This window comes from Ornithorhynchus anatinus, chromosome 13, assembly GCF_004115215.2.
Source record: "Ornithorhynchus anatinus isolate Pmale09 chromosome 13, mOrnAna1.pri.v4, whole genome shotgun sequence".
In the NCBI taxonomy this organism is placed as follows: Eukaryota; Metazoa; Chordata; class Mammalia; order Monotremata; family Ornithorhynchidae; genus Ornithorhynchus; species Ornithorhynchus anatinus.
In genome coordinates this window covers 32352663-32368973 of record NC_041740.1, presented here as the reverse complement: position 1 = coordinate 32368973, position 16311 = coordinate 32352663, and the positions used below count along the sequence as shown (strand labels likewise).

The 16311-nt window shown below is 43.4% G+C and overlaps 1 protein-coding gene across 2 annotated transcripts in view; it reads right to left on the bottom strand.

Annotated features, from left to right (window-relative positions):
- FRMD4A (FERM domain containing 4A) overlaps positions 1-16311 on the bottom strand; it is a 250340-nt gene that overhangs the window by 112797 nt on the left and 121232 nt on the right. For both annotated transcript variants that reach the window (XM_039913901.1, XM_029077375.2), the window contains exon 4: positions 7252-7344. In XM_039913901.1, coding sequence (XP_039769835.1) covers positions 7252-7344 — 93 coding nt within the window. The remainder of the gene's footprint in view (positions 1-7251; positions 7345-16311) is intronic.

The window sequence follows — 16311 nt, the reverse complement described above, 5'->3', positions numbered from 1 at the left end:
AACCCTGGGCCTCTGACTGACCGACGCACTCAAACTAGCCACACATGGTGAGCTTTTCTGGGGACCACTGTCCCCGAACAAGCTGCTGCTCGAGGCAGCAAGAGTCTGCTCAGCACACTGCAGTACTTAAGGAAGATGGCTTGAGTCAGGAGAATGTTATTTTCCTTTTCACTAATCCAATCAATCGTATTTATTGAGCACTTACTGTTTGTGGAGCACTCTACTGAGCACTTGGGAGAGTATAATATAACAGAGTTGGTAGACACGTTCCCGTTCCCACAACGAGCTGTCATCTGTCATCCAAGCTCAGAAATGGAATGAAAGGAAATCTAGTTAAGGATAACCACATTTTCCCTCCTCTCCTCTTATTGGTTGTTTATAATTTACTGAGTGCATCCTGAGAATTAATTAAATGGACCAGTGAATATTTCATTTTTTAACAAACACGAATGGCACATCTTAACTGCTGGTTTTCAGTGGTAAGAAGATAATAATGAGATGTGTAATAGATAGCTCAGAGAGCTTCTCCAGCCAGAAGTGAGCTATTTAGCATTTTAAGAGCTCTAAAATCCTTTAACTGTGAGTACATAGCCAAGGCCACTATACATTAACTTCTAGCTCATAGGTAGTTTATTTTAAGTTACACCCTTCCTGCTCCTCTGAGGGACAACAAATAGGAATTCCCTTCTCAATCAGCCAAGAAAAAACTCACCACCGTGTTCATAAAAACATATGTGAAACTCTTTCCTGTTTCTGGGTTGCTGTTTTGCTGCTACCGTTCACTTCCATTTATTGTTTGTGAAAATGTGGGATGGCAGATACTACCTCGATTGCCAATTAATTTATGACGAGAGGGGTGTGTTGTCTGAGCTCCTCTCCCCCTCGAATGGCTTCTCAGGTAAGGTGGCCATACCTCTAGATTTGAGTGGGATGGTCAGATTCATTCATTCAATCGCATTTATTGAGGGCTTACTGTGTGCAGAGCACCGTACTTGATTTGGGGTCTGTCTCATTACCCAAATGGCCGATGGTGAGACCAGTGAGAATCCTGCTTTCAACAGAGGTAATAATTATAATAGTAATTATGGCACTTGTTAAGTGCTTAATATGTGGCAAGCACTGTTCTAAGCTCTGGAGTACTTACAAGTCAATCAAGTTGGATTCACCCTGTTTCACTCTTAATCCCCATTTTTACAGATGAGGTAACTGAGGTCCAGAAAAGCTAAGTGACTTGCTCAAGCTCACACAGCAGATTAGAACCTGGGTCCTTCTGACTCTCAGGTTGAATTCTACCCACTAAGCCACACTTCTTTGCCATCTAGAATCCAGAGATGGAGGAAGGGACATCTCAGGGGTGATGGTGGCAGAGGAGAAGCAACAAGTCAGCAAGGAAAAGAGGAATGGACGAGAAGTTACCCGGTTTCCTCTTCCTCAGCAGCAGCAACTAGAGCCATCACTGCTCCTATCTCTACTGTCACCAGTATGGTTGAACAACAGCAGCAGTAGTAATAATAATAATAATAGCAAAAAAGATAGGATAAGCATTTACTATATGCCAAGCACTGAACTAGGTGCTACTTAGATGCTGGGGTAGATACAACTGATTTCGGTCAGACACAGCCCCATCCCAAATGGGGCTCACAGTCTATGCTGGAGGGAGGACAGGCATTGATTCCCCATTTTGCGGAGGAGGAAACTGAAGCACAGAGAAGCTAAGTGACTTGTTCCAGATCATACCCAGTAGGCAAGTGGCAGAGGCAGGTTTAGAAGCAGGGCCTCTGACTCCCAGGCCTGTGCTATTTCCACTCTGCTACACTGCTTTTCAAGGCCTTTTACTTTGGCCAAGAGCCTTCTCTGCAGCAATGGGCTAGCAGTTTAGAACAGTGAATTGCATCCAAGGAGGATTTGATAAATATCATTACTACTAGAGGGAGGGCTTTTACTAATTTCTGAAGCATTACAGGGGTGGAATCTGGCAGCACTGCTCAAAATGGTGCTCCTTTCACCCCATCATTACTCTGGCGTTGATTTATCCTCATTTTGCAGATGAACCAGAGAGGTTAAATGGGTCCCAGCATGGCTTCCTGGGCCTGCGGCTTCGCCTGGTGAGCCACACTGTCTCTGCAGGAAGCGATGGCAGGGCTAAACTCTTATACATCACTTCCCATATGTGGAGCTCGCATTGTTTTAGGAAGGCTAATTACCGTCAGGTTCCTGCTATCTGTTTCCTGACGAGGAAACGGACAAGTCGTTGCTGACAAGGGAACACCGTCTGTCAGTCATGGTTCTTAATCCTCTGCTCCATTATACAGTATATGGCCCTCAGCAATTGGCTTCAAATGCCGCGATCTAGATGCTTTGATTGAAAGTGGCATGATTTAGAGGAATAGCAGTAGGGATCTCCAATTCACTGATTTCCCCTGTGACCCTGGTCAAGTTACTTTAACCTCCTCCGCCTTAATTTACTAATTTGTTGAATGGTGCTAATACCACCCCACTACTCTTTGCTGTTTTGAGGGTATATGCTGATGAAGATTTGTGTAAGTGACAAATAAGAACTCATTTCGGGATAGTATCTGCTACTTTTAATAATTTAATCTAAAATATTGTGTGTATTTATATATTTAACAAAATTATGGCACTTTTGAAACATTTACTAGATTATCAGATTGGACACAGTTCCTGTCCACAAGAGGCTCACAGTCTGCCTTATCTTCATTTTGTCGATGAAGAAACTTAGGCCCTTAGAGAAGCAGTATGGCCAAGTGGAAAGAGCATGGGCCTAGGAGTCAGAGAACCTGGGTTCTAAACCTAGCTCCGTCACTTAACTGCTGTGTGGCCTTGGATAAATCACTTAACTTCCCTTTAGACTGTAAACTTGTACCTCTAGTCTGTAAACTCACCGTGGGCAGATAATCTGTCTACTAGCTCTGTTATTTTGTACTTTCCCAACCACTTAGTACAGTGCTCTGCACACAGTAAGCACTAAATATGATTGATTCTCTGTGCCTCAGTTCCCTTATCTAAAATGGGGACTCATAACTGAGTCCCCGTCCTACTTAGACTGTGAGTCTCATATGGGAGGTGATTATCTTGTATCTACTACATTGAGCTTGGTACAGTGCTTGGCACAGAGTAAGCACTATGACGAATACCATTATTATTATTATTTTTCTCACCATTATGTGACTTACTCAGGGTCACGCAGCAGGCCATTCAGGCCACTGGCAGAGTTGGGACCAGAACTAAGATCTCCTGACACCTAATCCTGTGCTCTTTCCAGTGGGGAAATTTATTTTTAACCAGAATCTGCAAGTAATCCTTAGGTTAGGCTCCAATCTAACCAATGGAAATAACCCTGCATATACAAAGATAACGGTTGAAGAATTGTTCATTAGTTCCTCCAGAGTTTTTAAACTATAAGTCTGTAAATTCCCACTGGGTCTCAGTCCTGTTCTTTTCCTCTACTGCTCCTCTGTAGGAAATTTTAGGAGAAAAAAAGGCCCATCAAATGGGATTGTTGTTCGTTTACAACCTTATTGTCAAAAATGTCTACTTATAAAATACCAAGAAGGAGTTATTGAAGTAAAACAACAGGAAGGAGAAAGAACTGAAGGATCAGTCACAATAGGAGATTTAAAAACTTCTCACCCCAGGGAATGGGGCATAATTTTTTTTTGTTTAGCACTTTTAGGGCATTTGTTAAGTGCTTACTATGTGCCAGGCACTGCTTTAAGTGCTGGGGCAGATCCAAGCTAATCAGGTTGGACACAGTCCATTTTAAGTGCTGGGGTAGATCCAAGCTAATCAGGTTGGACACAGTCCCAGTCCCACATGGGACCCACAGCTTTAATCCCCATTTTACAGATGAGGTAACAGGGACAGAGAAGTTAAGGTCCCAAGGCCACACAGCAGACAAATGGCAGAGCCAGGACTAGAACCCAGGTCCTTCTGACTCGCAGGGCTGTGCTCTATCCACTAGGCACATCACATCACATTAGTATATATGAAATTAAATCAGATCAGAGTTGTTTCTTTCCTAGGCTAATCAGAAGCCAGGCTTGAAGCTGAAATCTCCCAGAATCCAAAGTGGGATTTTAGCCCTTGATTATTGTTTGCCTGGTCTGTAGAAATTGTGACAAAGGGAACGGATATTTAGACCAAAAATGTGTCAACTCACAAGTTTTGTTTTAGAAGTGAGTGTTTATTAGGGCCTATGAAGAATGTACTACATAGGGCAGTACTTCCACAGTAGGACTTTCTCCAAGATAGTAGGCATTTGATCTTTTTCCCATTCCTATTTCATGAGGATGATTTAATTTCACTTAGCATTAAGGCTACTTATCACCTGGGCCAACCCTCAATCCATTATATAGATGAAAGTGAACTGAAGCAGAAATGCTGTTAAGGACCTCAGGAGTCAAGCTGCTTTCAAGATGTGCATGATTAAGAAATGGCTCAGGGGATTTTTCCTGGATGTGTGTTAAGTAGGATGTTCCCGCTCCCTTGTTTAAGGAAAGGTGAGGATGTAAGGACTGGGAAATCTCCTGGCTGGATGGATTTGCCTCTGTAGTTTCATACAGACTCCAAAGCCTTGGATCTTTGTGGGGATTATTTATTCTCTTTTAGAGAGCAAGAGGCCACTTCTTGGAGGACCGCACCATGGAAAACTGAAAACACTGGTCTCCATGAAATTCAAACACAATAACAAATCCTCCCTCTTCTCTTAATCCCTGGACATTTTGGAAAGTAGTTGCTTTTGTGAAAAGTGACTCTTTGGACAACAAAAGTAGCTCCCATGGCCAGGCTCCACTGGGACAGCCTCAAGACAATTCACCACCTGCCCAGCTAAAGGCCTCTGATTGCTCCAAAGTTAGGCCTGGAGGCAATACCCATGCTGGCTTCTCTATCCTGGGACAACTGACAACTATTTGTGATGTAGCTGATGATGGGAAGGATGCAAAGGAGGCTGATTCTCTAATCTGCTCTAAGGAGCAGAAAGGCAACCACCGCTCTAAGGCCACACAGCAACTGTGTCTGTAGGCAGTTTGGAGAAATTGCACAAAAAACGGCTGTTGTTTTAATAGGGATAGTGAGAACATGACTTGATAGTCAGTTAACCTCCTGGGAGATTTTAATCTCCACAACATATCCAGACTCCAATACTTCCTCTCCACCCCAAACTGCTACCACAGAGGTTCAAACACTTATCAACAACACAGCTCGACTATCGCGTCAGCCTCCTCCTGACCTCCCTGCCTCCAGCCTCTTCAGTCCGAACTTCACTCTGCTGCCTGGATCATTTTTCTAAAAAATCATTCCTCATCTCTATGAATCACATTCACAGAAATGGAGAAGCAGTATTCCCTAATGGAGAGAGCACAGGCCTGGGAGTAAGAAGGACTTGAGTTCTAATGCTGAGTCTGCCAATTTTGCTTGCTGTGTGACCTTGGACAAGTTACTTAACTTCTGTGTGCCTCACTTTCCTCAACTGATACCTCTTCTCCTTCCTATTTAGAGTGTGAGTCCCATGTGGGACAGGGACTGTGTCCAACCTAATTATCTTGTACCTACCCTGGTGCTTAGAACAGTACTTGACACACATAAGCACTTACAAATACCATAAAAAAATAAGTTTCTATCTTCCATGGAAAGTGCTTGGGGAGGCCTCTGAAGATGAGGAGAGAGGGGTAGAGTGGTCTTTAGTGCTTTCATCTGTTCAGGCTAGTGGTTATAAACCTGCTCAGGAGTCTAACTCAGACAGTTCACAGGATGCACTTGACCCTCAGTGGAATTTCCCCTCTGAATTATACACTCTTTTATTCATCTGAGAAAATGCAGTAACCATTAGGAGGAATATCATATCGCAATCCTTCCCCTCAGCGTTGGAAATGGTTAAGATGAACACTGAAGTGTATCAGCTGTTAAACACATCAAAAAGGCAATCAATCCAGTTTTAAGTTTAATTCACCAGCTGGGGTAAAGGACACAGAGTGTGGGTTGTTAGGTGGTCCTCTTTTAAATGATAGACTTGGGAGTTAAATTTCCTAATCCACCCTTTGGTACTCTCATGATGATTATAAATGAATTTCAATTCCTGAAGTCCACTGCCTTTAGATTCCAAGTAATATAGGCAAATAAATCCATGCTTCAGGCACAGGTACAGAGATCTGGTCACTGATCATCAGATCATAGATCCAGATCATTTTTTTACAAAACTGTTCAGTCCATGTTTCCCGACTCCTCAAGATCCTCCAGTGATTACCCAACCACCTCCATATCAAACAAACTCCTTACTATCGGCTTGGAAATAATCACCTTGTCCCCTCCTACCTTACCTCTCTTATTTCCTACTACAATCCAGACCACACACTTTGCTCTACTTATGTCAACCTACCCACTTTACCTCAATTTTGTCTATCTCACCATCGACCTCTCACCCACATCCTGCCTCTGGCCTGGAATGCCCACCCTCTTCATATCTGACAGTTACTCTTATATATTTATATATCTGTAATTTATTTATATTAATGGCTGTTTTTCTCTTTAGGTCTGTAAGCTCCTTGGGATCAGGGAATGTGTCTACCAATTCTGTTAAACTATATTCTCCCCAGTGCTTAGTAAAGTCCTCTGCACACAGTAAATAGTCAATAAATATGATTGATTGTCTGAGATGAAGCACAAAGATATTGAAACACTAGGACACAGGAGAGGGAGGGGACAGAGGGATGAAATGGAGAGGGACAGGGAGGAATGGAGATATCATACATCTCTATGAGGGAGAGGGAAGCAAGGGTAGAAAGCTTCTTTAAATCTTCAATGATGACGAGCCCTTCTGCACGCACAGCTTGTTGGCATTAAGTAGCCTTTTTATGGTATTTGTTAAGCACTTACTAAGCTCCAGGCACTATCCTAAGCGCTAGGGTAGACACAAGGTAGGACACAGTCCATGTCCCAAATGGGGCTCACAGTATTAATCCCCATTTTACAAGTGAGGTAACTGACATATAGAGAGGTGAAGTGACTTGCTCAAGGTCACACAGCAGACAAGTGGCAGAACCAGGATTAGAACCCAGGTCCTATGACTCCCAGGCTCATGCTCTATCCACTACGGAACACTGCTTCTTTAACTAGGAAGGCCTAGCTAGGCCCCTTCAGGATCCTGGCAGTGAATGGACAGACTAGGGAATCTATTCCTATCCAATCACCTCAGAAAGCAGATGATACGGTATGGTTTCTCCAAGTACATACCTGACACAGAAGTACAAAACTACAGGTCCTGACTTCTTGGGGAAGTCGTGTTCCAGCACTCTGCGGTCTAGCTGAAGCCAGTTCAAGTGGCCACTGAGAAAAGAAGAAAAAAAGGAGTTAGAGATTGTCGCATGGCTTCTTGGAAGGGGGGGGTCCGGGGGGGGGGGGGTGCACGCACGTGCACATAGCCCAGACAGGGGTCACAGGATTGCTTCCGGGGCTGAAAGACACCATCCACCTCATTCACACTGTCCACACAATGGCAAGCAACAACACTGGAGAATGACTTGTGCTTTTAACCTTTTACTGATGCACTCTTGGTTCCTCAAACGTTTAGAGAAGGAAGAACGTTTGTATCCAATATTGACCCTGACTGTTCCTTGATCGTTTCCAAAAGCTAAATCTGTCCAGGGAGAGCCATGATTATAGCAGGAAGAGAACGATAACTGGAAAGTTCACGGCTTTATAGGCCAGGTCCCTTTCCGAGATCTTTGTGGAAGTAAAACCACTGGCAGCTCCGTCATTGGCAATAGAATTGGTCTCCGATTTTGCAAATCTCTATCCACTGCCCGGTACCTGAGCCATCAGTCCTTCATGTGTTTACTTCTCCTGAAGTCTGAAAATGAACACTGTATATTGTTCACACAAGTGCTACCTTGGAAAAAACCCTCAGAACACTTGCTACCCTAAAATAAATCGAGTCACTGGAAAGTGAATATCTCTAAACGCTTAAACCCCTGCCCAAAGCCCTCATTTCCTATTCTCCCACTCCCTTCTGTGTCGCCCTTGCAATTGGAATTTTTCCTTTTATTCACCACACCTTCAGCTCCACAGCACTTATTCCTATACCTGTAATTTATTGATATTAATGTCTTGCTCTCCCTTTAAGTTCCTTGTGGACAAGGAATGTGTCTAGCAACTCTGTCATACTGTACTCCCTGGAAGGCTAGTGATGTGTATTGTTCACAGGTCTGAGAACAATTCCTGCAGGCAGAATATTTTGACTCTGTTTGCAAGGCAGCATTAGACTCTCCTTCTTCAAAGGAAGTCAACTGGAAGTCAACCGGACCCTTCAGGTCCCTTAGATCGCAGCTCTCTCCATCTTCAAAACCCTTCTGAAATCACATCTCCTCCATGAAGCCTTCCTTGATTAATTTTCCTTCTCTCTAGGTCATGTCACAGCAACTAGGACCTGAGCACTTCTATACCAGCTACTCATTATGTATTCACATCCACCCCACGTAGTAGTAGTAGTAATAGTATTTATTGAGGGCTTATTTTGTGCAAAGCATTGTAGTAAGTGCTGGGAAAAAAAACACTCTGGTCAAAATTATATATGGTCCCTGATCCTCAAGGGGCTCTCCATCTAAGAATAGAGGAGGGAAGAGCAGATGGTCAATAGACATTATAGGAAGGCTGAAACAACAAAAACACAAAAACAACATAAAAAACAAGAACAACAACATATACAAGAGTATTGCTTTATATTATTGCCTACCCAAATAATTACGCACTTAACTATGCATCTATTTTTTCTTTCTTTCCTTCTATCTCTAAATTATTGGCTATTTCCCTCACGATATTGGTTGTTACTTGAGGGCATGGATGGTGTCTTCTAACCATACTGCACTCTCCCAAATGTTTGGTTCGATGTTCTGCACACAGAACCCTGAACTAGACTGTAAGCTTGTGGTGGGCAGGGAACATGTCATACTGTACTCTCCCCAGTGCTGAGTACAGTACTCTGAAAATTGTAAGAACTCATTATATACCACTGATGATGACAGCAGGTGCTCAATAAATATTATCGATGCATAAATGCTGAGAGGGAAGGAAAAGGGACCACTAGCCATTAGGGGTTTCAGTTACTTCTTTTGTTCCTTCTACACAAAGCACCAGTGATACAAGAGTAAAAACTCAAATGAAAAGAGAAATCGATAGCACAGACACTATCCCTACAGGTGACTGCTTTTCAGGTTTATTTGCTGAATCTCCACAACTCATCCCATTTCTCCGTGGGATCTTTTACCCCACTAAATCTCTCCGTGCTTTCTCCCAGCTCACAGGAATCCCAGGAAAAAATGGCTTAGCAAGAAAAGATAAGTTCATTTTACTTTCCCTTTTTGACAGCTCTGGTCTTTGGGCTGGAGAAGGGGAAAAAATTCCAAAAGAGTTTGACCATGTGGATTTAATTGGAAAGTGCCAAATTCTGAAAGAACAGCTTGGATTGATCATTTCACTGGGCTCCAGATGAGAAAGCTTTGAAGGCTTGAATGATGGCCGACCACAATGATGGTCTGACCACAGCCCAGGCCTGTGTCAATGGAGAATATGAGATTACATAAATGTTCACACCATCAGCTGTCATGGCACAAATACAGATTCAATTCTATCTGTAAAATGGGGATTCAATACCCTTGCTTCCCTCCTACTTAGTCAGTGAGCTCCATGAGGGATAGAAACTGTGTCCAACCCAATTAACTTGAATCTATCCCAACTCTTAGAACAGTTCTTGACATGAAGTAAGCGCTTAACTAATACCATAATAATCAATCAGTCGTATTTATTGAGTGCTTTCTATGTGCAGAGCACTGTACTAAGTGCTTGGGGGAGTACAGTATAACGGAATCAGCGGTCACATTCACTGCCCATTACGAGTTTTCAGTCTAGAGGAGGAGACGGACATTGATATGAATAAATAAGCAATTTATAATTAACAATAATGATAATATAATTCAGTGTTTGAGGCTTTAGAAATCCTTACCCAAACTCTCACTTTCGCCCTGAGAGAGATCCCAAAGGGACAGAGGCAGAACACTCATCCTTGGAATCCCTAAGTTTCCAGCCTGCCTCCTCAAACATCTGCAAAAATCCCAACAGGCCATGAATGGAGCCTCCGGTCAGAAGTCCAGTTTGGGCTCCTAGTCTCCTTGATGGCTCCCAAAACAGCTGAGAAGGCAGCCCTGAAAACTCCAAGGGCCACTCGTCTCCCTGAACCAGATGGGTCTTTTTGATCCTTTGCTGGGAAGACTCTCCGGGCCACTGCCTTGTCTCCAACTCAACCAAACAGATGTGTCACATCCTCTTCCTACAGGTTGAGAAGCAGAATGGTCCAGTGGAATGAACACACACTGGAGACTCATAGGACCTGGGTTCTAATCCCGGATCTGCCACTTGCCTATGTGCCATAGGGCAAGTTACTTAACTTCCGTCAGCCTCAGTTTCCTTGCCTATAAAATGCAAATGAAATACCTGTTCTCCCTCCTAGCTATCACTGAAAGCCCCATGTACAATCGGGACCGTGGCTGATCTGATTATTTTGTATCTATCCCAGTGCTTGGCACATAGCAAGCACTTATATGCCACAATAATAAAAATAATAAGTGCTCAACAAATACCATTATTCATCTCTAGGAAAGAAGATGCCACCTACTCTCTTTCACCATTCTAGTGTTTAGCAACCCTTATGTGTAACCCGCATCCTTCCTGTTACAATGTGGAACTCTATCCTCTGTGTCCATCCCCAGTAAGGCTGGGGCAGAGTTGAGCTGCCTTCTCCATCCCATAGCCTTTCACATATGTAAAGTCACTTAAATGAGTTCCCAGATGAAGTCTGAGAGAGAGAGAGAGAGAGAGAGAGAGAGACTGAGCTCCTACAAGCACTCGGTCCCTGCCTGCCTGAGATTGAGCAAACACAGGCATGAGAAGCATTTCTCTACCACAGTTTAACTAAGAGACACATGACAGCTTTGTCTTCATTATCTCCATTGATTTTTCATTTGAGAATTCACAACAGCACATTTGCCAATAGCAGTGCAAAAAATATGCAAGACCCATGCAGACACTTGGGGAATATTTTTGTTATTACTTGGACAATAAATATCTTTTAAAGGAAGGAGAGATAACACTTATTTTTGTTTGTGGCTGCAGTAGGTCAGGCTGTCAGGTCACTAATATATTTGCAGCTGCTTCAAAGGAGGTGAAATTGGATGCATTTATTTAACAGATTGTGTTAGGGTCTACATAATGCATATAGATTTTGGTTCAGAGGTTGGGTGTTTAACTGGCTCAAAGCAACTTCTATTTTCTCTTATCAGCCTGGCATCAGCACTGGAAAGAGGTTGTCAGTAACTCTAGGCCCCAGAAAGGTTTCCTTAAAGAAAGATTTAAAGCAAGAAGGATTAGTGCTCCGAGAAGTCTATTTGTACTTACGGTTTCTTGTTCAGAGAAATAATAAAGTGAACCTCCTTGTCCTTTTAAAATTTTATGGCACATAATTTATTTCCTAGTAAAGGGGCTTTTCAGAAAGCCAAGGATGGGAAATGGGTCCCATGAGAAATGTCACCCAGAGACCAAAGCAGCCTGCACTTCTTCATCCTGAATGGCACTGCGTGCCCTAATGGAAAGAGCCTGGGTGTCAGAGGTCCTGGGTTCTAATCCTAGCAACAAGATTTGCCTGCTGTGTGACCCTGGATGAGTCACCTTTGCTGGGCCTCGCTTTCCTCATTCATAAAATGCAGATGAAATACCTGTTCTCCCTCTTACTTAGACTGTGAGTCCCATGTGGGGCAGAGACGGTGTCCAAACTAATTACTTTGATTCGATACTAGCGCTTAGTGTAGGGCTTGGCACATAATAAGAATTTAAAACAAATACCACAATTATTATTATTATTACTATCACTGTGATATTTGGTGGTCTAGTGGTAAGGATTCCGCATTCTCACCGGGGTTCAATTCCTGGCTACGGAACACCGTAAGTTCAGGAACGTAGCTGCTAATTCTGTCGTATTGTACTCTCCCGAGTGCTTAGGCAGTGTTATGCACATAATGAGTCCTCAATAAATACAATTGATTAGAGGGTTGGGCAGGGAGAGCACTGAGGAAGGACGGTGGTTTCCCATTCTGTGGGGATTTTTTGTGCAGAGTCCCCCATGAGGCCAGCTCACAGTCCCACCTCACAAAGCTTCCCCTCTCCCAGCTCCCTTTCCTATTGATCCAAATCTCTCTGAAGCGGAATCTACCCCTTGACCTTATATGGATCTGGCTTTGATGGGGAAGGATGGGAGAGAGTAAGGGCTGCTGGTGACAGGGAAGCAGAGGCAGAAGGAAAGGAAGGCCAGTGGGGTGATGGTTGCATGGTGAAAATAGTCCAAAAAAAATTTTAAATCCATTTAACAGATGAGTGCTGCCAGGCTGGGGGAATGTATATTACCAATCTCGGGACGACAGTCTACACAGAGCATGTGAATCTCTGGGGAAGACTGGGGAGTCCCTAGCCCTGCTTTCCCCTCGCCCACCATTCCCACAGTACCCGCTCCAATAACCAAAGATTCAAAATAACCTAACTACTAAATCTTCATACATATGTACAGAATCCAGAATCAGAGTCCTGCACAACATAAGGCACCAGCTCAAGATACCACATGAACCCACTCTCCTAAAGCACCTCTCTCTCTCTAAACCTGTCTCTCCTCTCTCTCTCCCCACACTCTCCAATTCCAGATCATCATTGCTACTTGATTCCATTACCGTATTTCTTATGTGGCCAATGGGGATGGGAGGGTGGGGGAACCAGATGCTGCTTTTGATTAGCCTCAGCGGGGCAATGGAAGAGTTAAGATGGAGAAGTGGTTCTTTGATCATTAAATATGAGGTCCTGCTATTTTCTATAATGTCTGACACACTAATGCAAGTTGTCTCAGAGGCAGTAATGAATGCTGAATGCCACATTACCAGAAGAAACTATTAAGACACTGCTGCTGAGGTTGTTCCTATTGATTTTCTCCTCCAAGTCTCATGATACCGCATTTCTAATGAATGGAAATCCCAAACCTATTTCTAGATAAATGACTCTCCCAGAGGTTGGGTTGGTGGGGTTTTTTTTCCCCTTCTTCCTCAAAAAGAAAATTGCTTTTTTACTTTCTTTTCCAGTTCCATACACACTCATGGCTGGAAACTCTCCCAAAAAGAAGACTGACAATCTGGCATTATTTCAGTGGATGACCAGCAGGGGGAAGCAGATGGAATTCAGGCCGGGAATCTAGAATATTGCAACACTTTAAGCACCAAAAAGTATAGAAGGCCCAAGGGAAAGTGACAGTCACTATAATTGTCCTTTTTGGGTGAAAAAAATATGTTGTATTGTACTCTCCCGAGTGCTTAGGCAGTGCTCTGAACATAGTAAGTCCTCAATAAATACCACTGATTAAAGGGTTGGGAAGGGAGAGCACTGAGGAAGGACTGTGTTTTCCCATTCTGTGGGGATTTTTCGTGCAGATTCCCCCATGAGACCTGCTCACAGTCCCACTTCACAAAGCTTCCCCTCTCCCAGCTCCCTTTCTTATTTATTCAATCTCTCTGAAGTGGGATCCATCTCCCCGGGAACTACTAAAATGAAAAACAAACACTAATAGTAGTTTCCAATATAGATTTTCAGATACACCCTATGTATGGTGTGTATTGGTGTGTTCATGTGTGAACTCAACAGTGAGTTCATAACTTATTGGGCTACCTAGGGATCAAAGATCTTTTGGGTCAGAAACAGTCAACTCAGGGAGGGGGGAGGGTAACATCAATGCTGTGAAATCCTCCCCTGATCCCGTGCCAGTCAGCTGGATGGAACATTTCGCTCTCGAAGTGACCCAGATAAAGGGGAGCTCATTAGCTGGTTGAAGGGGTGAAAGCAGCTCTGGAACCTTTCTCCCTACATCCTCCTGCCTCCCTCCATTTACATCTGCTTCCCAACCCCAGCGCCCTAAGAGTCTCTACCATCGATTGCTAGGAAAGCCTCGGTTCTCCCTCCCCGTTGACTTTAAGCAATCCATTCTGGGAGACATAGATCTAAGATGGGACAAAGAAGTAGGGTACTTGCTAACTGGGTGACAAAGGTCAGAGTTTAGGCCATATTTTCAGATTATGGTCATTATAAACCAATTTTTCATATTGTCTCATACAGCAAACACCATATGATGAGTGGGTCTACACAGACATAGCATCTGGATGAGTGAGGCCCCAAAATACACCTTTGCCTGAATGCACTGAATCGTTAAGCAAAAATAAATCCATCAGCCTAAACTATCCAGATAGATCAATACGTATTTTGCAGACTGGAGTCACTTGAATAATTGGTATATTTAGACATACCCAATTATTCAACCCCCTTCCCAGCCCACAACACTTACCTGCATATCTGTCATTTATTTATTTATATTAATTTCTGTCTTCCCCTCTAGACTGTAAGCTTGTTGTGGGTAGGGAATGTGTTTATTTACTGCTGTAATGTACTCTCCCAAGCCTTAGTACAGTGCTCTGCACACAGTAAGTGCTCAATAAATACGATTGAAAGAATGAATGAGTGAATGAAAGAATAACTTCACCCGGAGACAATCCTGGGTGGGCATGAAGCCTGGTTCCAATGGGCTAAAAGACACAGCTGGCGACTCAGGAGGGCAGTTACTTCACCTGGGATCTTAACAAGGTTTTCTCAGTAACAGAGATCCTCCCAGCCTCAACCAGATCCCTCAGCAAGCTATGCATTTTCCTCCCTTGATAATAGAAATAATGATAATGATAATTTTGGTATTACCCTGTAATGAGACCTGAGGTAGATACAAGATAATCAAGCCATCACAATCACTGGGCCAGAATGAAGGACTCACAGTCTAAGGTGGAGGGAGAATAGGTTTAATTTCCACTTATCAGATGAGGGCATTGAGGCACAGTGCCTCAGAGAAATGAAGTGACTTGACCAAGCTCATACAGATGGCAGACCCAGGATTACAGCCTGGGTTGTCTAGTGGTTCCACTAGGCCACTTTGCTTCCTTTCCTTAGGAAGTCAATTCTTTATTCCCAGTGGACTCTTGAAACTTTGCTTCCACACCAATGAGTCTGGCACAACTGATTCTTATTCTGGAACGGATTGTTGCCTTCTCTTTATCATGTGCCTTCTTCTGACCAAGGTCGGGAACCCCCAGCCACAAACATACGCACAACCCTGAAAACACAACAGCTAGACTCTTGCATATGATGGCAGGGGGCAGCTACTTCCATCTTAGTCACTGCCTCCCATGGGTCTCTGTTTTGCCTCTGCCACTTAAATCAGGTTCCAGATCAAACACAAGCTTCTGAGTGGGATCTTCAAAGCGTAATCCTCTCACCTTCCAATGTGCTCAACCCATTTCTCTCTCAAGCCTCCCCCACCAGGCCCCGACACTGTCCCTTAAGTTCCAGTATAAATAACCTTCCAGCTTCTGTTACTGAAGTCATATCCTTCTCCCCTCCTATAAACTGTGTAAACCATCTTGCTTCACTCAGAATTCCCCAAACACCCAAAGGCTTTGACTTCAAGCACCCTTTCAACAGGGCTCAGCATGGGTCTTACAGACTTGGGTTCCTTCCTTACCAATTATCTTTGAAAGATTACTAGACTCTCAAAAATTTCAACTAGTCCACACAATCAATCAGTAGTACTTACTGAGCCCCTACCATATGCATAGCACCTGTACTAAGCACTTGGGAGAGTACAACAGAATTAGTAAGAAGTGATCCTTGTCCTTAAGGAGCTTATGATCCATTGGGGAAGACAGACATAAAAATGAAGTAATAAGGAGGAAACCCAAAGAGTGTAAAGATATGAACATATGAACATATGGGGAGGATGTACAAGTGAATACCCCTTGTCCATGTCCTCCTTTTGGCCCGGAACTCCCTCACACTTTATATGCAACAGGCCACAACTCTCCCACCTTCTAAAATCACCTCTCTTCCAAGAAGCCTTCCCCGATTAGCTTCATTTCCCTTACACCTTCTCCTGCTGTTTCACCTATATACTTGACATTCACTCCACCCTCAACCCTACAGCAGTTAAGTTTAATTTATTTTATTTTAATGTCTGTCTTCCCCTCAAGACTACTTAAGCTTAAGCTCCTTGTGGGCAGGGAGTGTGTCAACCAACTCTGTTGTATTGTACTCTCTCCCAAGGATTTAATGCAGTACTCTGCATGCAGTAAGCGCTTAATAAATTACCATTATTACTATTCTGACTACTACAGCATCACT